General features: G+C 40.3%; 1 protein-coding gene across 2 annotated transcripts in view; it reads right to left on the bottom strand.

Moving 5' to 3' along the window:
- ush2a (Usher syndrome 2A (autosomal recessive, mild)) overlaps positions 1 to 26,752 on the bottom strand; it is a 208,550-nt gene that overhangs the window by 102,296 nt on the left and 79,502 nt on the right. For both annotated transcript variants that reach the window (XM_071488074.1, XM_071488073.1), the window contains 17 exons: positions 25,581 to 25,711; positions 20,831 to 20,957; positions 20,188 to 20,289; positions 19,778 to 19,966; positions 19,080 to 19,210; positions 18,692 to 18,968; positions 18,233 to 18,457; positions 17,206 to 17,286; positions 14,269 to 14,457; positions 12,801 to 12,941; positions 11,719 to 11,794; positions 11,434 to 11,519; positions 10,432 to 10,591; positions 5,903 to 6,065; positions 5,665 to 5,812; positions 2,886 to 3,043; positions 1,694 to 1,841 (listed from right to left, as the gene is read on the bottom strand). In XM_071488074.1, coding sequence (XP_071344175.1) covers positions 1,694 to 1,841; positions 2,886 to 3,043; positions 5,665 to 5,812; positions 5,903 to 6,065; positions 10,432 to 10,591; positions 11,434 to 11,519; positions 11,719 to 11,794; positions 12,801 to 12,941; positions 14,269 to 14,457; positions 17,206 to 17,286; positions 18,233 to 18,457; positions 18,692 to 18,968; positions 19,080 to 19,210; positions 19,778 to 19,966; positions 20,188 to 20,289; positions 20,831 to 20,957; positions 25,581 to 25,711 — 2,532 coding nt within the window. The remainder of the gene's footprint in view (positions 1 to 1,693; positions 1,842 to 2,885; positions 3,044 to 5,664; positions 5,813 to 5,902; positions 6,066 to 10,431; positions 10,592 to 11,433; positions 11,520 to 11,718; positions 11,795 to 12,800; positions 12,942 to 14,268; positions 14,458 to 17,205; positions 17,287 to 18,232; positions 18,458 to 18,691; positions 18,969 to 19,079; positions 19,211 to 19,777; positions 19,967 to 20,187; positions 20,290 to 20,830; positions 20,958 to 25,580; positions 25,712 to 26,752) is intronic.

The raw sequence follows: 26,752 nt of genomic DNA, 5'->3' as shown, positions 1-26,752 counted from the left end.
ACACACACACACACACACACACGTGCACAAACACATATCAGTTCTGTGTGAACTAATGAAGGCAGTGTGTATCAAAGAAACAAGGGGTTATGGGTAACTAGAGCAAAACACAACCTCTCTCTTTCTTCCACACCTCTTCTATCCTTCTCTCCACTCATTTTAATCTGTCTATTCCTCTGTGAGGCGCAGATCAAAGTCTCTGACTCTGTGTGTGTGTGTGTAACAGAGAGGGAGAGAGACACTTGGTGAATATGTGTAAGTTAAAGGATGAGTGTGTTCCACTGTTTCTCATCTTGTTCAATTTTCTTCTTCCACCTTCTCCGTCTATGTCCAGTTCTCCTCTTCTGTTTTGTTGTTCTTCGTGTCTTATGTTGTTTTTACATGCAATTCTTTCTAAAACATCTATGTAAATATGTGCTCTCATCTCTGCTTTCTCTGTATACTATTGTTTCACTGCTACTTGTCTTTGTTCTTTCTCCAATCCTCATACCACTGTTTTGCTCTGGACTCCTATATCATCTTGCCTCTCAAGTCAGTGGCAATATCAAAAAACCTTGTCTTCTCTATATCACTCTGGTTTGATTACTCCTTCTTTGACTTCCACATTTCATGCCCGACTTTCAGTTGTCAGTCTTCAGCCCTCAGTCAGTGAGGAATGTGTGTGTGTGTGTGTGTGTGTGTGTGTGTGTGTGTGTGTGTGTGTGTGTGTGTATCTTTATCCATGTTACTGTTCTACTCATCTCTGAAAAAAATGTCATCACAAAATCCACTAGACAGTTTTAAATAATAATATTAATTGTGCTCAGAGGAAAGCAACTGTGGCTACTGTATTACTCTCACTGGTCATTTTATTAGGTACACCTGTGTAGTCTAATGAAATCCTATACAACGGCTCTACCATGAATTCTACTCTTTTGAAGCTTATAATTTTTTCAGTTTCAGCTTTTCAGTCAGAAAGATGACAATTCTACTTTATGCTTGTAGCTAAGGTTGTAAAGGCTGGTGGTGTTGTACTGGGCCACATTACATTACATTCAAAGGTGTTTCCACCATAAGGTGTCCATCTCTCTTACATCCAAAAAACATCCACCCATCCTTTTTCTATACTGCTTATCTGAAACTGGCATACAAGAAACATACTTTAGAAATATTACCAAAATTACTTTTATCATCTTTAGTCTATTACAAGGCGACCACCAGCATTGACCTACTAATTTCTTCACTGTCCACCTCTAGTTTTTGTGTCCACTTTCCATCCAGGACACTTGTGACCTCAGAACATTAGAGTCTAGCAATAAGCAAAATGTAGAGACCTTTTTAGCTTAGTTTCTGAGGTTTGAGTAATGACATGGTATAATTTGAAAAAAACTCCCTCTTATCTGATTAACATGATAAACATAACAGCAAAATGTATAATGTCTAACTGGAGTTGTTGTACAGCTACATGAAAATACTGGGCAACGGAGGCTGTGTGTAAGGCATAATCAACATTGTTTAATACCTGGTGAGTGAATATGTTATAAATAGAGTCACATTTGATCTCTTGTGGGTTTTTTTTGTATGTGTCCTGCTATGTGTGTATGTTCAGGTCTAATGTTTATGTGGTGTCTGTATTTGCGTGTGTGTGTGTATGTGAGAGAGAGAGAGAGAGAGAGAGAGAGAGAGAGAGAGAGAGAGAGAGTAGTTGCATTACCTTTGCTTTTGTAGTACAGTGTGTAGCTGAGGTTCCCATTCGGTCTAGGAGGGGCAGTCCAGCGGGCTCGGAGTGATCGAGAGCTCTGATCTGTCAGTTCCAGCAGTATAGGACCTTCTGGGGCCATCTCTAATGTATGTACCTCCATCTGATTTAAAGAAGAAAAGAGAAGATAAACAAGCTCACTTGCGTTACAGAGGAACAGACATGTAGCGGTTAACATACAAACTATACACAGTATTTTACTCTATAATTCTACTCACACTCATCCATCAAAGTAAAATAAAAAAAAGCAAAACAAAAAAAACATAATAAAATCTTCCCCCATGTGATAGGGGTCATGGTTGTGGTGATGTACTGCACTGAGTGGATTACTCATAATGCTATAATGTAATACTTTTAACGAGTTTTAGTTTAGGAATTAAGCCGCTCTTCACATCTGGCCAGCATTACCTTCACATCTGGTTTTCTATCGTCTTTCTTTCATCCTTTTATTTTTTCTTTTGCCACATTCTTCTCTTCTTTTCTCTCAGTCCACTCAGTGATCCCTTTCTCTCTTTTCACCATCGCCCTGCTCTTTTCTTCAGTCTCATTTCCTCCTGTCTCACTTGCCCTGTTAGCCTCTCCTCTGCTGCCCTTCGCATCCTCGCTTTCCACCTCATCTCTCGCTTTGCTCTGACCATTTACTCTATCCTCATCATTTCACTTTTATCCTTAAACTCCCTCCTTCCCTGACTCCTTCCTTCTCCTTTTCCCATCCACGCCATCTCTTCCTCTTCTCCTCTCCATCCTGTCCCCACCCCCTTCCCACTTTCCTCTCCTCCTGTTCTGCTGTGTCAGCTGATCTTGCAGTGTTTGACCAAATATGGCGTCCGTATTGGAAAAATGCCCCAAAATACGGCCTGTCGTCAGAGACGTCGTTGAGGTGGAGTGGCATTTCCTACCAAATGTCACCATTGTCACGCCAACCCTCATTATTGAGCCGAGAGAATCGATCACCTTTATGATATCCAGAGACACACACACACAAACACACACACACACATGCACGCACAACACACATACACTTTGTAAATGTTAGAGTAGGCATTCCCACATGTGTACCTATGTTTTTGTATCTCACAAAGGAACTTGCAAATTATTTCATTATAATACATTAATTACTGTGTTGACTAGGAAGTGAGTCACTGACCATTGGTCCCTTGCCGCAGCCCCGTGCAGTACAGGCCTGCAGCCTGAGTATGTGTCGGCTCCATGGAGAGAGTCCCTCTATCAAAAAGATCCTCTGGGACGAACTGGTGTTTAAAGTGAGAACTCCATCCAGCCAGAGACCATAGCTGGTTATAATGCCTGTCAAAAGAACACATCTGATGATATATTTACCCAGCTATTAATGAGAGGAGCTTACCTGAGTCACTGCAAACAAGTTTCAGTATTAAATGTACATGGGTAACTCTGTCCAGCACTTAATTCTCTTTACATGTAAACATAACCAATGTGTTAAATTCATCCTCTGCACTGATCTGTAACTTCAACCCTAACTACAAAACAAAACATTTCTCTGTCACTGATAAAACTGTCCACACTTTATTGCACTGGTCACTCATACATTGTAGGACAGTTTCCAGATGATGAAGAATCCTGATCACAAAGTGAGCTTTGCAATGCTGGGCTGCTGTCTGGGTCACTGGATTACAATGCAAATGAAAACTGACTAAGAGGCTCCAGACCTGCCAGTCAATGTGTCCTAGTGTGATCCAATGATGAAAACAGCACTGAAACAACAAATGTAACCATAGGCGTTACAAAGATAAAGGCCCTCAGGAGGACAGTAGCACCAGTGTGAATACACGCACGCACACACACGCACAATGTGGGTGCAAATAGGTGTGCTCCTGCAAACTCCTCCACACACAGGTATGCTCCACACATACACATACAAAGATACACACACACATACAGGCACACACACACAGGCACAATAATTACATTACATTACATCCACCTAATAAAAAAATGAAACAGTACGGTGCCAAATGTGCTTTTCCTTAATAAAAATGCATACAGGGGGCTCAAAAGATCAGTGCTAAGAGCTAAGAGTCTATTCTGCTTTAATCATGTGTGGGTTTTATTATTGCTCAATACAGATATACACACCTATCAGGGAAATGAAGACACAAAAACCCCACATACGCCAACTACATCTGGGAAGCTCTTAATGTGGCCAATCACATGCGTGTGAGAGTGTATGTGTGTGTATATGTGTGTGGATGTCAGTGTGTACTTGTGTGTGTGAATAAGCCCATATCAGTATAGGTTGTAATAAAGACAGGTTGGGAAATGAAGCAGCGAATGCATAACAGGCTTATTTCCCCTCTTTGTCTGCGTGTTGCCCCGACCTAATCCCCGAGAGGATTATCCCCCACAAATCCCTGCGGAATTGGGGAGAAGGGGGGCAAGAGAGAGAGAGAGAGGACGAGAGAGAGAGAAAATAACACAGAATCTCGGTCCTTTGGAACCCATCACCATCATCATCGTCATTGTTGCTGTCCATTTATGAAAAAAAGAGTAAATGAAAAAAAAAGCCCTGAGCCCTTCTCCATTTTTAAGTAAAAATTAAAGCGTTTTAAGCATGAGATAATCGGGTAATCATGATTAAGTGTCTCCCTTGTTATAAATTTCTGTCATCAGATGAGAAAAGCTTTAAGTAATTTATCCAGGCTAATATGCACACACATCACAGGGTTTATGGTGCGAAATGCACTCATGTGGCATTAAGCGTAAAACACACACTATTCACATTACACACACACACGCATTATGGAATTACACATACTTTAACGAGCATGGCAGTAACATTTGATAATATGTGGCAGTGCGTTGTATGTTCGAGTGAAATGGGGTGGGAATTCCTCAGATGGTTCTCCTCACTCAATTCATTTGGTTTCATAAGATGTAGTATTTATTAACACAGTCCTTGATAATCCACGTTAGAATTTTATTTATTAATTCATCTACTAGTATTCAAAACTGTATTTTGCAGGAAATTCTACTGTCGAAAACTTTGAATCTCTTCACTCTAGATCATCTGCACTCATAAAACTGTGTGCAAATAACTTTTTTCTCTCTCTTTTTTTTTTTTTTTTTTAGACAGATCCAAGTCAATAGCCAAATTCCAAATTCACATTGAACATACATGAAATACACCTTGGCCCAGTTATGTGCAATGGATTTTAATTGGCTGCAAGTAAATTAGATGGAGATCAGAAGAATAGAGACAACTGTGAGTCTATGTTCTTCCAGCCTGCAGTTCTCTATTCAGTCAAAAGGGAGCACTTTTCATCCACTTAAAGGAGCTCAGTGAAGCACTGCCCTCTCACTGCTCGCCTCCGTTTGTCCCGCTCTCAAATAGTACGTTCTCTCACCCTGCCTCTGTCTCTTCCCTTTTTCTCCCTGTGTTGTTCCTCTCCTTTCAGTTTCTCTTTCTGTTCTCCTCTTTTCCTTTTCTCTAACCGTTTCATCTCTATCTCTTGCTCGCCCATCTGATTCCCCTCATACAAAGCAAAATGCTCTCCTGTTTCATAGTCACATGTAGGGGATCCCCGAACCGTGTCCCTATCTTCATATCTGTGGGTTCTGTGATAGACCAGAGATATGAAGATGCTGATACCTTGAATTAATTTTTTACAGTTGAACTAATGACACACGGTCTTATCCCGATCTTGATTCGTGTTAACGCTTCTCTACACATTTCATCTCTCACAAGTTTCTAATCCCTTTCCCCTAAGAAAATGTCATATTTTTTTATTTTTTTTAAGAAAACATTGTCACATGGCTGAAAGCTTGTGAGTGTCTGTGTGTATTTAGCTAAAATTAAACATTATTGCAAATGTTAATAAATGTTTATGTATAGTTGAATGTTTTTGGTTATGTTCATGGGTATGCACCAGAGTCAGTGTGTGTCCTCTCACCATTTGGAGTGTCAGGAGGTGTCCAGCTGACATTGAGTGCATATGGGGACAAAGGGGTGACCAGCGGTGCAGGAACATTCTCTGGGGTGCTCTCCTCAGTCTGAGCATGGCTGGGAGGGCTGAAGGTACACCCACCTCCTGTGCAGGCCTGACACACACACACGCACACACGAATGTATGGATGAAGGTGAGGAGACAAATTCGAAAGATGATTTGCAGAGTGGAGCAAGGCACTTACAGCCACTGTGATGGTGTAAGTTGTTCCGGGGGTTAGGTTGCGAAGTGTGTGGTCTTCAAAAAGTTCTGAGCTGTTATAAGCGAGCACTGGCCGTCCACCATCACGTGACAGGTAGATGGAATAGAACTCCAAAGCGCCATTGACCTGAGAGGGCCGTGACCACCTGGAGATGGAGAGAGGAATCAGCAGAGATGGAAGCAACAATATACTGTACATTTACTGTCAGACCATTACTTTAATATCAGAGTGTGTGAAACCTTTTGTGAGACACCTTTACTGCATTTCAGAGGGAAACATTTTACTTTTTATTCCACTGTATTTATCATATAGATGTAGAGTCCAGTTAACTTTTGAGATAAAAAATAAGGCTGATGTTATTAATCTGTCTAGTAACAACACTCTTCTGAAGAGACCAAAACTACACATTTATCTACAAACTTATTTTTCCTGTTTAACTACAGCCTGATACACATGTAGCTTACAGCCCTCTAACATAGACCTTCACTGTTGTTGAAAAACTATGAAACTATGAAACTTAAGTGTTACACAAGACGAGTGTAGTTAACATGTTGGACTGTAAAGATAACTTGTAATGGTGGCTTATATTACTACAGTAATATTACAATGGAAATTGAAATATTCTTGCATTTATTAAAAAACGAATGTTTCATTGAAATAAAACTGCCATCCTTTGTGACTAAGGATGGCCATTGTTAAAAATACAATGTCAAGATGTTACCAGGAGTGGTTGAATTTCATTGGTTGCTCGCATTAACTTACTGTTTGTTATGCAGGCCTTTAATATTGTATTATTTCCAAAATTGTGTGTACATATTGAAGGTACAGTTCATAGCTGTTTATTGTACAACAGCATCATAGCATCATTACACCTCAAGGATTAAAATAAGATTGTGTGTGAGAGAGAGTTTGCTTATCTTCATGTGAGTGTGTGCTCACGTGTGTGTGCCTTTATCATTGTGTTTTCCTATCTTCAAGTACATGGAAACATAACGCCAAGCTAAGGTTTCTTACACACGACACACACACAAGTATGCTGCACACACAGTTTCGTTTGTAAGACAGAGGTGTTTCCTCTTCTATATTTAGAACAGGAAGGTCATCCCCAACTGAGAGAGGGAGGGTGAGTACAAGTAATATGCAGAGTATTCATAACATAATGTAAAAGAGAGAAAGAAACAGCAAAATTCAGGTCAGAAAATGTTTATTTCTTGTAATGAGGGATCACTGGGGCTGCTGAGAATGTCTTTATGACCAACATGCATCCTTTGTCCTTTTAAATGTTTTGTGATTTGTGCCTGTTGACATTGTTGGTTGAATAATTAAGCTATGATAAAATAATTTTTAAAAGTTTTGCAGTCCTGAGAAAATTAACAGTAAATTCTAATGTTGTTTATTGCATTTCACCCTACCTTTGTAAAATACAGTGCTGTAACAAAGTTTTGAAACAGGGATGTACACTTTAACTTCATGCAAAATCTAAAGTAGCTGATAATTTTTCAAAAATTATGACATAGTACATAAATAATTCATAAATAAATGAGCAATATAGTCCTGCAATTCTTACAAATCCGAAAGTAACCCAACCCTCTTGGCATGGTAGCAGGGGGAGGCCATTTTAAAAAGTGATGGATTCCTTTCTTTGTTCCTCTCATTAAAATCCAGCTTTTGAATGACTGATGGTTGTGTGTTAGCACAAAATTAGCTACTGTGGCTAATCTATCACATTTATGATAAGATTTATATGCTGTCGATTGTCAGTGTGATGTATGTCCACTTTTGAAAAACTAAATCAAAGGGGAGTTGTTATAATCTGTATCATAATTCACTGTGGCAATGGTTTTAGAATACCACTGGTTTAAAAGTGTGTTATGAAATTAGTGTGAAACAGATGGCTACTTTCTCAGCATGTTGAATTTAAAACCCTGCTCTTAAGATGTAGTGGGTTCAAATCAAATCACCGTCTATGAAGTGTCAACCTGTCTCCTGCACCTTCTGTCTCCATCTTTCCTGATGTTCTCTACATTGCACACTCCAAAAAACAGAATTGGTGTCATCAAATAATTATTCACAGCACATTAAAGTATTGAAGGTAAAGTCAGAGAAAAATCAGAGAAAAAAATGTCAGCAAAATCATTTAGGACTGTTGTAGTTTTGTCAGGTAGACTGAATTCTGCTGCTGTCCTGATCATGACATATGTCCCATCAGGTTTTCTTTGTATTTGTGACTGTGCAGATGTACAGTGTGATACCTTTGCAGCTGAGTCTGCTTGTGTGTGTATGAATGTGTGTGTCAGGTAGTGTTAGGTGAGGGCAGGAAAGAAATCTGCTGATATTGTTTTGTTCACACACTGCAGCTTATTACAACCTTTCTCACACTCTCTCACCCTCACTCACGCACACACACACACACACACACACACACACACTCTCTCTCTCTCTCTCTCTCTCTCACACACACACTCACTTTCTTTTTAAATATTACTTACATTTCCCTCCATTCTTCCCTTTAAAACTCAGAGTTCATCTTTCTCTCGTCCTCTCTCTGGTTCAACTGTCTTAACATTTTCTCACAGTTGTTCTCTCTCCATCTTTCTGTCTTTCTCAGCTTTTCTCACAGACAAAACAGAGAGGTATTGACCAAGTATGATCTCTCAACCTCTGCCTATTACCAATGTGCTAACAAGGCAATATGCAGCCTTCCCACACCTGGTAAATATATGCAGTCCAGACTGAAAGTATTTGGACAGTTACACATTTTTTTTTCTTCAAGCTCTGAGCTTTAGCACATTCAATTTAAAATAAAATAAAGTGCCAAGTCTCATCTTTAATTTGAATAGGTTTACATGAATGTATAAAGTGTGGGAGATACAGGCCTTTAAACACAGTGCCCAATCTTTTCAGGTTCTAAAGTAACTGGACATGAAGTACAAAAAAAAGGGTCAAAAGTCGAGGAAATTCCACCTTTTCACCCTGAAAAGCTCTTTGGTTGTCTACTGTAAGTTCAGGTTCATTGTTTTGCTGAATAATTAAATGTAATCCAATGAGTTCCGATGCATTTGGTTGAATCTGAGCACATAATGTTCCTGTATACCTCTGCATTCAACCTGCTGTCTCCTCATCACTGAAATCAACTATAAATGGCAATGTCACAGTTTCACAACTTTGTTACAGAATCTTACCAGTTTCTGTTTGTATGTTTTTGTGAACTGGCCTTCCTAGTTTTGATGTTTACCGGGTGTCTGCACCGTGTGGGGAATCCTCTGACGTTATGGTCATCAGGTCTTCTCTTGATTGAAATGATTTTAACTTGCATTATGTATAAATTAAGTGAAAAATATTTTATATGTTTTTATTTCCAAAAAATATCAAAAATCCAATGTTTTGTGGCTCCATAGAAACACAACTGACAACATAAAAAATATAAGCTGTCTAATAAAGCTTCTATTTTCAGTGATGTTTATTTAATAAAAAAAATGTTTTCTTCCACCTGTTTATTTTTCGTTCATTGTCAATTAAATTCCACCATGGCATCCACTTCAAATTGTTAGTATTATTCTGACAGTTGTTGTTGTTGTAGAGGCCTAAGATTCCTATTGTTATAAGGCCCAACTGTAAATGAATAAATGTGAACCTCAATCAGGCATGTAATATTATTAATTTAATGTGTGCTATTATTCATTTTCTCTTTTTCTTTTATTTACAAATGTATGAGGGAACAATAATCATGAATGAGCAACAGTTTGATGTGTTTTCTTTTTTTGCATATCAATACACTCACATATGTACTATGTGTGTGCACTAGCAGTTGCACACTGCTGATCAGACGATCAAAGAATGACCAAGATCATCACATCTTAACCAAACAAACTCATCATTCCCCTCTCAAACACTGGGTGCCTCCAATTTACTCTTCTCCATCCACTCACTTACCCTGTCTGTTGTTCAAGTGTGTGGATATGCTTGTGTATATGTGTGTATGTGTGTGCGTGTATGAGTGGCACTGTGCCCTCCTGTGGTGAGTCCCACTGTAAGTGACAGCCAGTATTGCATATGTACTGTCCTTTTCTCACTTGTGAGTTAATACTTAAAGAAATACAAAACAGAGTTTCCATCCACCTGTTTTTTATGTGCATTTTCAAATTGTGCTTAAAAATCTGAGCGGGAACACTGGAAGTCCAAAAAAAAATTCTTCACTGAGGTGAAAAGTTTGTACATCAGTAAATGCAAAATGCGACAAAGTCCATTGCAAACAGTAGTAAATTAATCATGACATATATGAAGCATGTGACTTAAACGTCCACTGAAGAGACAAAAACTAGCAGCAGATGAAAATTTATCTGTGTGGATACATATATGCATACTCTACTATGCATTGTGTCTTACAGCTTTACACGGACAAGTGAATGTTCTGTTTGTATATGCATGTGTCTCGAACCACTCTGTATGGACCTGATACAATTATCTACTGATGAGAACTGTGTGCAAGTATGTGTATGCACTGTACTTACTCCACCAGAATAGTCCGTGAGTCTAGCAGGGTAAGATTTGGTGCTTGTAGTGGCCCAGGTGGAAGCTGAGAGGTCACCATTGTAACTTGTGAACTGTTGGTGCAGCCCACTGAAGTGCACGCACTCAGTAGCAAGACGTGAGTGGAGTACACACCAAGACCTGAAACAAAAGCAAGTGAGAAATAAACAAATCATAATTCTTGACAGTTTACAGTGTTTATATTTGTCACTGCCTCAAAACTGTTCTCCCATCTGTCCCACTGTTGCAGTCTTACTCTCTGTAACACAATCTATTCTTGCACATACCGTATAATTACTACATCCATAATCCTTCCAATCGCTGTGAACATCAGACACTTAGCATTATTAACCTGGCATGGATGATATGTGCTCTCATGCCTTCATTAACTTACAAAGACACACATATACACTGCTGGGCAGTGTGATGTTTTGCTAACCATGACGTCTCAGTGTGTGATAACAAAATGAGTTATAATCTATTCTGCGCATATAAAATGCCATATTGGATGACTTTACTGCGTATATGAATCTGTGTGCATCCCTGTATATTGTATGTTTGCACATGTATGTTTGTGTTTGTGTATCTCAGCGTGTCTGTATCTATTTGCCATGTGGTGCACCACCGTCGTCTCAGTGGTGTAACATGTTTCATACCTTCTTTAACTCTCTTTAGTGAAAGCTTTCAAAGTAAATTGTGTGTACACACGCTAATGTTTAGTATGCTTTGTTTCTCCACTGCTTCATTTTCATGTTTGTGTGTGTGTGCGTGTTTGTGTGTGTGTGTGTGTGCATGCTCTTTTTCAAAGTGCTATTCCCTTGGTAGGGACTGAGATGCTCTTTCCTCTTTCAAATGCTAATCCCCCACTCCATTTTGCTTTTCTTTGCTCTTCCCCTTCTCTTTACACCGAGGCCCCATCCCTCCACAGTCAGAGCAACGCTGCGGCACGCGCACACAAAACACACACGCTCTCTCCTTTTTACCAGTGATGTTGTGTTGTCTGTCTTTTCCCCTGTAGACCATTTGGTTGTTGTGATAGAGGAGGTACTCTGTAATGCCTCCATTGGGCCTATCAATGGAACAAAAAAGAAATGAGGGTAATATTATGATGTTATATTTAACATAAACTATTTTGATGTTAAACTCTACGTTGCGTTCAATTAGGGCATATTTATTCAGGGAGAAAAAAACATGCTAAACAAAGGCAGAATCAATTGTCCTTATTATACAACATTATGTTTATTTTATGTATGAGAAATGGGTATTACCTTGCTGGAGGTTCCCAGGTCACATAGAGTGCTGAGGGGGATGAGACTGTGGCTGGAGGAGAGACAGCATCTGGAGCTGAAAGGAAAAAAAATATTTGTTTACAACAATTAACAATTCAATTCTTAATATACAGTGTTATGTATATGACCTCAGGGAAAGCAGTCATACTGAACAGTAATGCAAAAATGTAACAGATATTATTAACATTGATATATTATTATATCAAAGGTATGGTAAGTCTAAATTTCATAGAACCAAATATTCTATTACATGAGATGTCACAAGTGCTAAAGATATTATGACTGTTAACTGATTAACAGATTATTGTTCAACACACTGCAGAGCGCTATATGATTTTATGTTCCTTGATCTGGTGTATAAGGTGAAAAAAGTGCCTGTGCTGAAGGAGAAGTGATGTGTTACTGTTTGAAAAATAGACTTAAAAGAGAGTTTTAAATAAGTTCTTTCTCCAGTCCTCCTAACATTGTTCAGTGTCTTAACTCTGCGCTCAGTGAGAATCAATACAGTAATCTGTTTTTTTTTCTTTTACTTCAGATTGATTTTTGCTGTCTCTGCACTGACCCCTGCCGTCACATTATCTCCCCAACAAGGCCAGTTAGTCCAACACAGATTAATGTAGTGACTAACATACGAAGAAAAATCTTTCTTTTCCTCTTCCTCGTCTTCTTTCCACGACCTCCCGGTTAAGAAAAATGTAAGATGTTACTCCGTACTATCAGCCTTTCACTCACTTGCAATGTGCTTTGTCCTTTTATCATTTTGCATCTTGCCCTATCCAGTCATCTTATTTTTTTCTCCCATCCCTGCACCTATTTTTTCCATTCTGTCTTGTTCCTCTTTCTTGTCTTGCTGCTCCACTTCTCTCCTCTTAAGAGCTAAAATCTCCATCACTGAGGAGACAGGATGAGAGTGTCTGAGTGTGTTTAGAAGTGTGTCTGTGTGTGTCCATATGCCGAAACAGTCATAAATTAATTCTACTGGTAACAGATAGAGGACAGAAGTTCCGTTCTCAAGTGTATGAATGTGTGTATATGTTTGCGTTAGTGCCTTGCAGTCTTACCTTCCTCCGGGGTTGTGAGGCCTGATTTTAAATCATTACCATCACCACTGTCATGACGAGGACTCTCGGTGCAGCCAACAGGACCACAGGCACTTACAGTGACAGTGTATCTGGTGGAGGGTGTGAGACCTGACAACACACCTGGAGAGATGGAGAGCGTGAACATGTCATAGAGGGAATGAGGCAGAGAACACAGACAGAGGGATCAAGATACCCACTTGATGTTGTTAACTCACACTTCTGAAATGTCTTATTAGCTTCAGCTATACTTTCGGATGCATTTTAGCAACATGAATATTGGCTTATGACTACAGTTTCAAGGTAGCCTACCCTTTCACATTCCTTCACGGCAACTTTGCCTTGCCAGACTAAATGCCTTTAACTGTCTCCTTTTAGTGTGTGTTAGAACCTGTTGTTAGTGAAGTATGTATCAAAGTGCTTCAATAGTGCAATTTAAATGCTTTACTTGTTTCCATGTGCCACTGTTGCTAAGCAAATTTACTGCATTTGGCAAACAAAGCTAGTCCATTCTAATTGTAAAGCTTCAGACATCTCTCTGATGTTTTTGTCCTAGCCGTCTCAGCCCTCTCAACTCCTTTCTATATTTCCTAAGTCAGTCCCCCTCTCTTCTCTTTCACCCCCTCCAACTCTCCTCACCCTCTGTGTCCAGTCACTCTGTACTTGCCTCTCTCTCTCTCTCTTTCTCTCTCTCTCTCTCTTCTACCCATGTCTTTTAATTCAATTAAGGGCCAGGGCCCCACTCGGCTGCCATTACACCCTCATTTGCTTTCTGTGTTTTTTAGCCGTTGGTGTAATTCTGCAGTCAGGTGTCGAGGCCATCATAAATTAACAAGAAGCCTTATCACGGTGGACTTAATGTCTGGCAAAGAGAGAGGGAGGGAATGGGGAGCAGCTAGAGAGACACTGAGAAAGACAGAGACAGAGAGCTCATCTTCATATTTGCCTGGAGACATGGCAGAGAGGATGAGAGGAGGGACGAATAGCAGCAGCGGACGCACACATCATCATCATCATAAAAGATGAAGTGAGGAAAGATCGAAAAGTGAGCAACAGAAGGAAGGAGAGAGAGAGAGAGAGAGAGAGAGAGAGAGCGAGAGAAAGAGAGAGAGAGAGAGAGAAGAAGCGATGCCAGGGTATGACATCATTGGGGTAGTCCTGTGTGTCTTATTCCAAATGGAGACAGTCTCCTAAAGCTGGGGACTTGCCAAGGAAACATTAACAGGGTTGCCTGAGACAGTGTGTATGTGTTTGTGTTAGTATGAGAGATAGAAAGAAAGTGAGTGAAAAAGGCAGTGTGAATGTGTTTTCACTAAGGGCCAAAATGCCCTTACAGGTCTCACAAGTTGGTGGCAGGAAAACAGCCACAATAAGTTAAATAATGGTATATACTGAATATATGTACTGCATGGAGAAATATTCTTCTATAAAAGGTTTGCATATGTTTTACCTGTGAAATTTCCATTAGCCAGGTAAATGGCCTTGATGGGTGGCGCATCTGGCTGGTCACTATTGTAGGCGTTTAACTCGTATCTGTCAATCAGCCCTCTGATGTCACCAGTGGGTGGCACCCACCGCACCCTGGCACTGAAGCCATTCAAGCTCTGCACTGTGGTAGGAGGTGGCACAGCCCTAGGTACTAGAGCCAGAGAGAGGAAAAATGAGTCAACATGACAGGAGGAGATTACTGTGGATGAAGACAGAGAAAGAGATAAAGAACTATAAGCAGCAAAATAAATAAAACAGTCACATACAATAATTAAACAAGGTAATACATGATAAAGAAAGTAAGAGAATCAAAGACAGAAGAACAAGGGAAACCAAAGAATATAAAAGAAAAAAAACAAAACAACAGGTCGGGAGCACATGAGGTTAAAGAAAAAGCATCCCCCATCTCTCTGTGTTTTAATAGGCCCAGTAAATCATACCTCACCATTAGCATAAATAGTATTTATGAGAGTAGTAACTTTTTCAGCACTGATTTAATACAGCCAGCCATTCATTCTGGGCTATATTTCACAGCAATCAGCCTCCCTCCTTCTCTATAGCACTCCCCTTCTTTCTCTCTTTGACACCCTCTCTAGTTCATGATGGTCCATCTCATTTCTCTCCTCCCTCTCTGTCACACTGCCTCACAACCACCTTCACTCTCTGTCTCCATCCATCCCTCCATCTTTCTTTAAATGCACCTCTACCATACTTAGCCTGGACTTAGTCCAGAAGTAGACTGGCCGTCAGTGTAAATCCTTAAAACCGTCAAAAAGGGGAAATTACAAATTACAAATGCAGATATTTTTGTGCCGTGAACAGCATACAAATTGTTTATACATATATATATATATATATATATATATATATATATATATGTCCTGTCCTGTCTGACAGGAGGCAGCACGTGAAGCTGGGAAAGCACGTGTCTGACTCCCAGACCATCAGCACTGGATCCCCGCAAGGCTGCGTTCTTTCTCCTCTGCTCTTCTCCCTGTACACCAACACCTGCACCTCCAGCCATCAGTCTGTCAAGCTCCTGAAGTTTGCAGACGACACCACTCTCATTGGACTCATCTCTGATGGCGATGAGTCTGCCTACAGGTGGGAGACTGAGCGTCTGGTGACCTGGTGCAGGCAGAACAACCTAGAGCTAAACGCTCTGAAGACAGTGGAAATGATAGTGGACTTCAGGAAGAGCCCAGCCCCACCCACCCCCATCTCCCTGTGTGACTCCCCCGTGGCTACCGTGGAGCATTTTCGCTTCTTGGGAACCACCATCACACAGGATCTCAAATGGGAGCTAAACATCAGCTCCCTCATCAAAAAAGCTCAGCAGAGGATGTATTTCCTGAGGCAATTGAAGAAGTTCAACCTGCCAAGGACTATGATGGTGAACTTCTACACCTCCATCATTGAGTCCATCCTCACCTCCTCCATCACCATCTGGTACGCTGCTGCCACGGAGAGGGACAATAACAGACTGCAGCGTATCATCCACTCTGCTGAGAAGGTGATTGGCTGCAATCTCCCATCCCTCCAGGACCTGTACGCTTCAAGGACTCTGAGGCGTGCAGGGAAGATTGTAGCTGACTCCTCCCACCCTGGACACAAACTCTTTGAGACACTCCCCTCTGGCAGGAGGCTGCGGTCCTTCAGGACCAAAACCTCTCGCCACAAAAATAGCTTCTTCCCATCTGCTATTAGCCTCATCAACAAGGCTAGAGAGCCCCACTGTTGCTGATCAATTGCACCAATCACCAGAAAAAATTCCTTGTATGTGAAAACATACTTGGCAATAAAACTGATTCTGATTCTGATTCTGATATATAAATTGAAAATAGTACACTGTTGTGGAGCTGCATCATGTTTTACCCTCTGCAACCTTTCTGTTTTTCTGTCAGTCATTAATTTCCTTTTTCATTACAACATTCTCACCTTCTTTCTCCACTCCAGCTATTGTTACTTTTTATCTATCCCATCATCACCACTTACCTTGCATCTTCCCTCATCTCTCTCTCTCACTTCTTCCCTTCTTCCCTTCTTGCTGTCCATCAGTCTCTTTCCTCCCATTTTTTTGACTCTGCACTTCCTCTGTACTTCCTCCCTCCTCCCACATTTCCTCTCAGTCCTTGTCCCCCATCTGCCTCTTTTCTCCCCAGTTCTTAATGTTTTTAGCACTTCCTCCCTCTCTCCCCTCCACTCCTCTCCTCTCTGGTCATAGCATGGTGCACTGAGACCTACCAGTGTATCGTTCACTACTAACGAGCAGCTTTATATTACACAAGGGACCACACAGGCCATTCTGGGTTAACAGCCTTTTACTGGGATGCCCTTTATAGAGGCCTTATCAATCTCTCATACTGTCAGGTACATGTAATATCAGTGGCTTTGGATAAGTATATACTGTACAAGATAGCAGTGCTTTTACATACAAAATCTGTTAAGAACAAAGTGAAACACCAGTCAAGCATTGGGAATATTTCCTCCTGGTTAAATGTGCCAAAACGCATCTAAATAAATTGTATCTCCAGTTAATCAATGTAAAATCATATATATGCAGTATGTTAGTCACTTTGCTAATTAAATGCTAATTTCATGATAGATTACACAATTCATCAAACATACAGTACATGTAAAGAAGAACACACACACACACACACACACACACAGTATGCGAGGCTTTGGCAAATTATGTACTTAAGGGTCTTATCATCATCTCCAGCTATTAGAGTGTGTCAGATAGAGGTTGGATAGAACGAATGACACAATAGCAGATACTGTATAAAATGTGTACTGTGATTGTGTGCTGCATCATGTGTGGCTGTAAAATATGTTGGTCTGACAATACAACAGAAAACCACTTCAGCTACTGCCAGAGAGACAAGAGACGTCTTACCTCTGCCTCGGCTGCGTCCTCTCTGCCAAGGTCCTGCTGCCCAACCTCCTGCAGCCAAGGCTACAAACCTGTACAAGTACTCTTGAAAAGTGTGTGTGTTTTTGCACATAGGTGGAGGGGGTGGGACAGGGAAGAGAAATATTTTTTACATTAAGAGAAAGTATTTGAAACATATGCACAAAAAGATGCATCACATGTTCTTAGTAGTTGTTCATATGTCACTGACATTACATTTACTGATTACAGCATTTGTGGTTTGATGTGATGGAATTTCCTGCTGTAATATATTCATAGATTTCTTGGATGGTAAGCACCTAACCATCTCAGTGTCAGTCACAAAATGTTGGAACATATTAATATCCCTAGTGCAAGCATATATCAGAGAAAAGGATAATGTAGAAAGCAAATACTAGTAATTACAGTGAGCTACTAACCTGGTATTTGCTACAGATGGAAGATTTGCAGTCGTACAGATACAGTAGGGATGCATGTACGAAAAAACTACTCAATGACATGAGGAGAAAAGACTAACCTTTGCTTATTTAACTTATTTATATATAGTGCATATATACTCTAATGCACACCTTACTGACAGCTGAGTAGGAACACAAGGTAATGTGAAAAGAAAGCAGTGAACTTCATTACACTGTTAGTACCCTTGTCATTCTCAAGAACTGAGTGAAGCATAGAGATTGTTCCCGTGTTGCATCTTGATATTTTGGACATGACCTATGTGAAGAACCTCCCTGTCAGAATTTTCCATTCTGTTAAATACTGTAAATTAACTGCTCTTAATTAATATTGTTAATTCATTGTCGATTGCCAATTCACTTGGGTGCTTCTTTGATTAAATGGCATTTAATGATTTAACTGTTGCAACAGACACTGGAGTATCAGTGCCATGCCCTTTGTATTGTCTCTTTGATGTCTGAGGAAGGTCTGAACTGAAATGTTGAGAGTTTCACACCTCTTATCAGGCTGTCCCTGAGTTAAAGTAGTTATGTTTATGTATACTGTGCATAGTTACCAGTGAAAGGCTGTAGACTATAATCTGCGGCTTGTGTCTTTCTCCCACTATACACCAACACAGAATCGTTTCCTCTGCAGTTGAACCGGCTTTCAGTGGTGGGGCAGCCATCTAAGTAGACTCTAACAGAACGGCGGGAGGCAACAGAGAGATTAACACTTTGCCTGACAGAAGGGTTTGTTTCATCACTTCTTATGCTCAGATCCCTTATGCAACCTCCTAGGCCTGTGAAAGAGGACAGGAGAAGGGAAAGAGTAGAAGAGGAAGAGAAAGGACAAAATGAGAGAGGGGAGGAGACAGTGAGAAAAGTACACTTAGTAATGTGCTGGTTACCATTTTACAATTTAACATCTTCCTCCACACACACAAAATGTGTTTTGGTTGTTAGTACTTCTCTTCAATGTTTGGCCTTCATATTCACTGTTGCTGACACTATTTCTGTGCATACACATATCTCACCATGTTTGTGACTTCGGCTGTCCAGAGCAGGATGTATGAGGTCCATGGGCACACCCCCCAAGTATAAGGGGGAGTCAACTCTCAGCCTCACTGCTCCTCCTCCCCTTTTCTCCTCTGCCCAGTCATTGACTGCAGCAGAGATGCGTGAGCCACGTTTTGCTAATGACAACTTTTTCCAGTCTCCATCACAGTAGCTAAGGCCCACCCACATGCTGAGTTCAGTCACATGACCTTCAGAGGCAAGAATGAAGGACAGGAGACCAGCCTCCAGCTCCACCTAATAATATACACCAATAAACAGAGTATCACAAGCTGATGCTTTGTCATGTGTTTCTCAAGTTTTATTTAAGTGTTTTCAGTATTTAAACAATGTGTTTTTGCTCCTTACCAGCATATAGTCTTCAGTTTGTGTGTTGTATGTAAAGATCAAAAGTGCATTCAGCTGGTCTGTTCTAAAATCCATAGAAATTTGAAAGTCCTGTCCTCCACTGAAGACGTCTCTGCCCAGCTCCAAGTAACCTGAAACAAGGAGGAAATAATTACCAACATGCCATTTTAAGACCAAGCTAGGGCCTAAAGAAAGAAAACAAATTCTTTTGCTTTATTAGGGACCCTGGAAAAATGACCTGTAATTTTTTTTTAGTCATATTTAAAATGTGTGAGATGCTTAAGGTTAAAAAATGTTCTGTATTAATGTCATGTATTCCGAAGTGAGAGCCAAATAACAGATTAGATGAGCAGGCCCTTTTATAAAGCAGTAATGGTGGAAATGTACCTTGATGAACTTGATATTTCCTACAGAGACCAATGAACCTATCATAATTATATTTATCAGTGTGACACAACAACCTCATTAACACAAACATCTCCAGCACGCATCTTACTAAGATACACAGTGTTGCCAGTGTATTAGGAAAAGTAAAAATTTACTTAAAGTTGTTTCTTAACACAGCTTGCTCATGAAAAAAAAAGGTTTTCTTCCCCTCTGCAATGATAATACTCTGTTGCCTACTATCATGTCTTTAATTTAAAAAAGGCTTCATAAGCATTTTCAACCATTATCAGCAACAATCCATGTGATCCTACCATGACCCAGAAAATGGGCTCCATCCACAGTTTGAGTAGGACATCCCTCCCAGTTTTCATATACTGCCTTCTTCTTTGCTGCTTTTGCCCAGTCCAGAGAGCTCCATTCTTCTGAGGGACTGTCAGTCATTTTAAAACTCACGTCTCTGAGGCAACCAGAGAAACTCTGTCGCACCAGCTCAGCATCACCTGGCGAGACAAACAAAAATAAGTAAAAAGTTTTCACTCGATCCATCCAAATTATGAATTATCATAAAGTACCATTACGTTCCGGGGGGATACAATAAAGAATATAAAAGGAATTAGCCAGTAGCTAAGCTGGGTACAGATGGCCAAAATTGATCAACTCAATTTAAGTTACAAATTATTGGTAAAAATTATTAAATGGGAGTGGGTGGAGATGTTTTTACCTGAATCCTCTCTTATCAGAGTAAAGTCTTCAGGCAGTCCTCCAATGAATACCCCAGTGTTCTCTCCAATAATGGTGCTGCCAGTGGATGCTGACGCACTTCCTGGCGGTGAGGATGGTGGTGATGTTACACATAAATGTAGTGGGGCAAGAAAAAGTGCGGAGTGACGGATAAGAGTACATTTTTAAGAAACAAATAGGGGATTGGACACATTATAATAAAGGGAAAGACAATATAAAAGAGAGGGGGGTAAAGGGGGTAGAGGCAAACAAAAAGAGAGAGAGAGAACAGGAGAGAAAGACTAAGTGCGAGTGGTTATGCTCATACAGTTTCTGTCCAGATTTACCCACAAGGAAAGAAAACATTTTCAAGACATGTTTGATAACAACTGAGGAACATAAACATGTTTCTGTGTGTGAAACAGTACTTTTCTCATCAGACGCAGAGCGGCTGGGATTAACCTGGCTAAGTCCTCCATGCGGAGCTGGGGGATTTAAATACATAGAAACACACCTACATGCACATAACTTATCAGTCTCACACTATTCACAAGAATGAACAGACGGACATAAACACACTCATATTCATGCCCTCACACACAGCTGATACACACACTGGTCAGTATGAACACGAGGAGAGTTACCTCTGTATTGATTGTTTATAACGAGTGTTCCCACGGCCCCTCGCCTTGTTGCCATGATGCTGTGCCACTGTCCATCATTGTAGTGTCGCCCTCCATCCCCCTGTACACTCACAGCCACCGCTGAGCCCTACACACACAAGGACATGCACACACACCCACAATACGGGCAAGAATTTAAACACATATATATTAATGGTGTTGTGAAGACAACCACTTGACTTATACTTGTTTCCTGGCTCTGACCATAGGTCCAGCAACTATGTGTTTTACAGCAATCACTAAAGTAAATCTATGACCTCTGGCTCAACAGAGACCACTTTTAAAATCACAGTGCAATCAAACATGCTTACTTTGTAACATTTTAAATTATTGCTTCTTTATCCCCCTGTTGTGCAAGCAAGGTTAGACAATAATTGATGACACACATCATACACACACCACCCTCAAATGGACATGAAGACACACATATAATCATCAAAGTGTTGTTACAGGGCTTTTTGCTACCTATTAAGTATGACATCATTGTGGTGATCAGCTTTTAGCAAGTAGGCAAAGAGTAATGTTGTACAACAAGAGCAACTGTTCACGCACACTCACACAAACACAATGACATATATATCCAGACACAGACACACACACAGAGATGAAGATTTAATGATGAGATCAATAAATGTATGAATGCCAGAGTATATCAGCCTCTGACATCTTTACTACCTTTGCAAGACAGCTCTACTTAACAAGACAACAGGGGAGGAGTTTCTTTCTTGCTTTCTTTCTCTCTTCACACAAACACACCCTTTTGAATCCATAGACTGGGAGTTACAGGGATTGGAAGCAACTAAAATGAGGTGCTGTTGAGCAAGGCATTTCTAACTTAATTACTCAAGTAGATTTGTTTGATAGGCAGAAGACTGGTGGGGGTTTTACTGAGGAGCACCAGTTGAGGAAAACCTGAACAGAAACTGCCTGAACATAGCCCACTTCTCTCTTGCACACACTTGCACACACACACACACACACACACACACACACACACACACACACACACACACACACACACACACACACACACACACACCTACCTACCCACACAGAAACACATGCACGCACGCATGCACTTGCACAGTCACTTTTATGTTGTCAGGAAACATACTATAGTATCAGCTATACAATACACACCAAATGAATAGCACTTATCCAAAGTGCTACCCCTGTGTCTTTCCCAGCTATACTTGGCAGCTCCTTACTGTGAGTGTGTGTGTGGCAATCTCTTATTGACACAGGATGAAGTGGTTTGTCACTTTTACATCAGATGACATTCAGATCCCTTTTTCCATTTTCTCTATGTCCTCATCTCTTTCACTGTCTCCATATCTCCCACCTGTTTTCTGTTTTCCATTCATGTAACTGTATCTCAGTATAATGTATGCAACCTAGTCCGAGTCCATGCCAGTCAAAATACATTTGAAATCTTTTCACAATAATTTTGAACATCTATCCACTGTAACTTGTCATTTTCAACCACCATCTTTTGAAAAACTTTTTTTGGTCACCACTCATCCAGGATTAAGACCAATTTTATAGAGCAGCCCATTGAATCCCTCTGCTGAGTTCAGCACTAAAGAAAGAGATGAGTACAGATGGTGATAATAAATCTCTTAATCTGTACAGACTTTCATTTGCTATACTTCTGCACCTGGAAGAAACCTTATGCCACCCTGCACGACACTTTCACCAGGTACCAGTGGCACTGGTGGCAGGTGTATTGTTATGAGATCTCTAGACTCCTTGTTGTTCAGCTGGAATCTGCCTCTCTGGGTTGCAAGATGATGGACCACTTTGTGAGACCCTTCCCTGTTGCCAATGTGGTCAACCCTGGCGGTCATTTCAAGAGGCATCTGGATTTTATTAAACAAGACTGGCTAGGTGACATAATACACTAATTAGCAAATTCATGAAATCTTTGTATTTGCATTCAGCCCAGTGTCAGCTGGTTTCAGCCCTTTATCTGTTTGCTTCTCTCCTGTTCTCACATATACAGTGTTTTAATACAGCAAAATTTCCAATAAAGCTGTTTTCATTTACATTTTCTTCTGTTTCTGTTGTCAGACAAGGGAACAAATATGAAATAGTGAACGAAACTTAACCCCTTAAGACTACGTGTTTTCCAAGCCATTTCCAAGCTGCTGCTCTGCTGCTGCTAAAATCCTGATTTTACATGTCATCGTCTGACAAAGTCACCATACATTTAAGTTAAAGACAACAGCTGTGCTGTGATTTCAGCTATATTCATTTGTAAAATGATCATTCAGAGAGAAGGTTAGAAGCTCATTAATGTCTATGTCAGCTCCTGTGCAGTCAACTGAATGAGAGGCAGCGCAGGGGAAGCCCAACCTTACACTCTCAGGGCAATACTGGCAACTCTCTTTTACATTAAGCAGCTATGGTTTGTCCAAAAAGTGCTAGATTTTTAAAGAGACAACCAATGGGGAAACTCCAACACAAGTGTGTGTGTGTGTGTGTGTGTGTGTGTGTGTGTGTGTGTGTGTGTGTGTGTGTCTCTTCTACATGTGAAAAGGAATGTTTTTGAATGTTTATGTGTTTCAAAGTATGTGTGTGGCAGCTTGCATGTGCACATATTTATGAGCATATCACTTTCCTGTGTCATGCTAAATTACTCCCCCCTGCACTGGTAATCCCATTAGGCTAGCTCAACAGGCTAATAGGGGGAAGTAATGGGCCCAGCTATATGTATCTAGGGGAACACTAATAAGCCATGACACCACTCCCACTGTTAATTACCCCAAACTAGCTTAAACAAAGGAATCAACCCAGTTGGAGAAGACACACACACTCCATTGCTCTTCCAGGAGTACACATAACCATAGATATGCACGTGAGCATTGCAAATCAGCAAAGATCTATTCAGTGACATAAACCCCTCCACACACGCAGATACATCCAACAGTTACATTTTGATAAAGACTTTTTGATAACAGCACTGGATAAGTGATAGTGATGGGAAGGAAAGAGTAAGTGTGCGTTTGTTTGAGTGTGTAATTAGTTGGTGGCCTCCTGGAAATATGTGTAATCATCTCCCATCATCACTTTCATCATCGAAGTCGTTGACTCTTTAACCCCTCTACATGTGTCTGTATGGATGGATAAGGGAAGCAAGGCTGTGTATTTCTATGTGTGTGTGTGTATGTGTGCAAGGGTGCAAAGCTTAATTAGCTTGCAATTGGTATTCACGCGTGGTGACTGCAGGGAATGAGTTAATTGCAGTCCAATTCAAACGTTGACACACTTTCAAAGTTTTTTCCCCTCTCCCTGTCTCCCTGACAGAAACCAATGAGGGGCTACAGATCACATTTATTAGATGAGAGCAAGTAAGTACGGAAATAGGAGAGACAGGGAGTGAGAGCAAGAGAGAGGGGAAGGAAAAGAGAGAAAGAGGGTACCAGAGGTGGATTCGAAGAGAAAGAGAAAAAACACAGGTAAAGTTGAGCAAGTAAGTGAAGTGAGGAGGATGAGGTAATAAAGTAGGAAACAAAAACAAATGAGAGTGTCTGCAAGAAAAAGACTTATGAAATGGCATAACAAAATGGGTTAAATGGCCACTAGGACAGCAGTACACTTGAAACTAAATACACTTTTGGCAAGTTCTGTTGTCAAACATGGAGCTATGAAACACAGCATGTTTGCTGCAACTCTAGGGACTTTATCTTATACCTGGGGTAAAGCGATGCATAGTGCAAGGCAAGTGTCTTTGCTAGTTTCAGACTGTCGAAGTTGTCATTTTCCCATTCAGTGCCAATGTTGCTTAAATAACAAATACACCTGCACCCACCTGTGTGCCCATGGGTGTGTTGGTTTTAAAATGAGGTGTTGTCAGGCACATTGGTGGTGCATTGCTGTCTTGGGACAGCAGAAAGCATTTGGGCGATTGACCAGCAGAAAACTGGTCTTAAGTCAGTGGCGCAGTATTTTACTGTTATTTTAATGGTGCATTATCAAGAGAGTAATATGCGCCTACATAGGTGGGTGCACAACATGCCTGTTACGCACAGGCAGAGTACTGAAAATGTGCTTTAGATGTTTGGATAAGTCAGGTGGAACGTCTACAGTCCAGAGAAGGTCAGAGCATTCTCTGTGGCAAATTGTATGATGCACTAACAATGGACATCGATGATGCGTGATAGAGATGCATTCGTTCTTACTACCTGGTGAATCCACAACATTGTTTCCCATTCATCAACTACCTTTGTCCCACAGTTTCATAAAACACCGAAGATTTATTCACCCGTCTCATCATATAACATAACAGATGTCTAACGTTGGGATTTGTGCCGTTGTTTCTTTGTAGAGCTGTGTGCACTGATTCACTCAGTCCTTCCTTGACTGTTAGGGCATACATTTATTGCTTGTTGCACCCAAAATATGCCATGATTAATTTTGAGACTGAGTCCAACAATTTTGAAATGTGCACCTGTTGCAGCGACCATTTTTTCTTTCCTTAAAATAGTAAAAGTGATATGGCCACGTCCTGAACGCATTGGCACTAAGTGCTTTACATTGTGCACTTTGGACTTTTAAAATAGAGCCCCAGGTGTTTATTTAATGGTATTTGCTACATGGAGATGTTTCTCATTCAGTGAAACCAGACACAATTTGCAAGTTCTCAGTCTCAGTTCAAATCTCAGCTCTTTTCAGTCACAATCTTAAAAGAATAAAAAAAAGCTTTACATACCTGTGGGTCAAACAAAAAGTAAGGGCGTCCATTTTTTATCTGAACAGCCAGGAACTCTTCCTGATTTCCAGGGGAGAAAGCACAGAGAAGCAGGCCATCTGGTGACCGAGTCTTGAAACTCAACCCAACACCTGATCCAAGGTGTGTTTGTCGAGAGAGAGAGAGAGAGAGAGAGAGAGAGAGAGAGAGAGAGAGAGAGAGAGAGAGAGAGAGAGAGCAAAATATTTAATTTACTTTGATTTGTTCTCAGGAATTAATTTAACATGGGCAACAACATCTAATACTTTCAACACAGGTCTATCATACTGTTGTAAAAGAATCCATACTCAGTATAATGAAACTGAGGAACCATGAAATGTTTACCTTTTAAAACTTAAAACAGCATAGGATGTAACCTTTCAAACTCTGGAAACTGAGTCCATTGGAGTTGAGTTGTGGGAGCTGTTTTCATGGTGCAACTGTAATTCTCAGTGATAGAGCTGACCATTTATGCCATCTATGTTAAAAATAGTAAATAAAGAGACCATCTCTGTATGTATCCTACATGTATAAAGATTTGCAAAGTAAACCCCCTAAACACCACTTGCACAACACTACAATGATAATTAAAAGCCAGTCAGAGCTTTGAAGTAAGGCCTGTTGCTGTCTTAAAATTTGGAAGTCTGATATACCACATATGTCTGTTTACAAGTAAATAAGAAATGGGAGATGTGTGAATGTAATTCTTCTTACAACTCCATTAAGTTCAGTGTTTCCCAAACACCAACAAAGTTCTAGGCTGCCTTCATTTCCACTACAAGCCAACTGTCTAGGGTAATCTTACAATTGAGATTTAAGGGAAAACATGAACTTCAGAAGACTAGCCTAAGTAGACAGGTCTGCTTCGACAATTTCAACAGCTCTGACTTGTAATCTCTTGCTTTTATCTCTTAAAACCACAATCTTCAGTTGAATATTTCAGAAAAGATGAAGTTGATGAAGATGACTGAGTGAGATAAATGTTTTTATGAAAATACAATTAATGGAACTGTTGATTCATTTCATCTAGTTTTTTTTGCAGAACAATATGATGTCACAGTTAAGTTGATCTTTGACCACTTGGATATAAAATGTCATCGTTTTATGTTATTCTTATAGACATTTGAGTAAAATTGAGTCATAATTAGTGTCTG

This window comes from Trachinotus anak, unplaced genomic scaffold (assembly GCF_046630095.1).
Source record: "Trachinotus anak isolate AG129_WGS33_773 ecotype Australia unplaced genomic scaffold, CSIRO_AGI_Tana_v1 ptg000011l, whole genome shotgun sequence".
NCBI lineage: Eukaryota > Metazoa > Chordata > Actinopteri > Carangiformes > Carangidae > Trachinotus > Trachinotus anak.
Note: the sequence above shows the minus strand (reverse complement) of the source record. Positions and strands in the feature narration are given on the sequence as shown.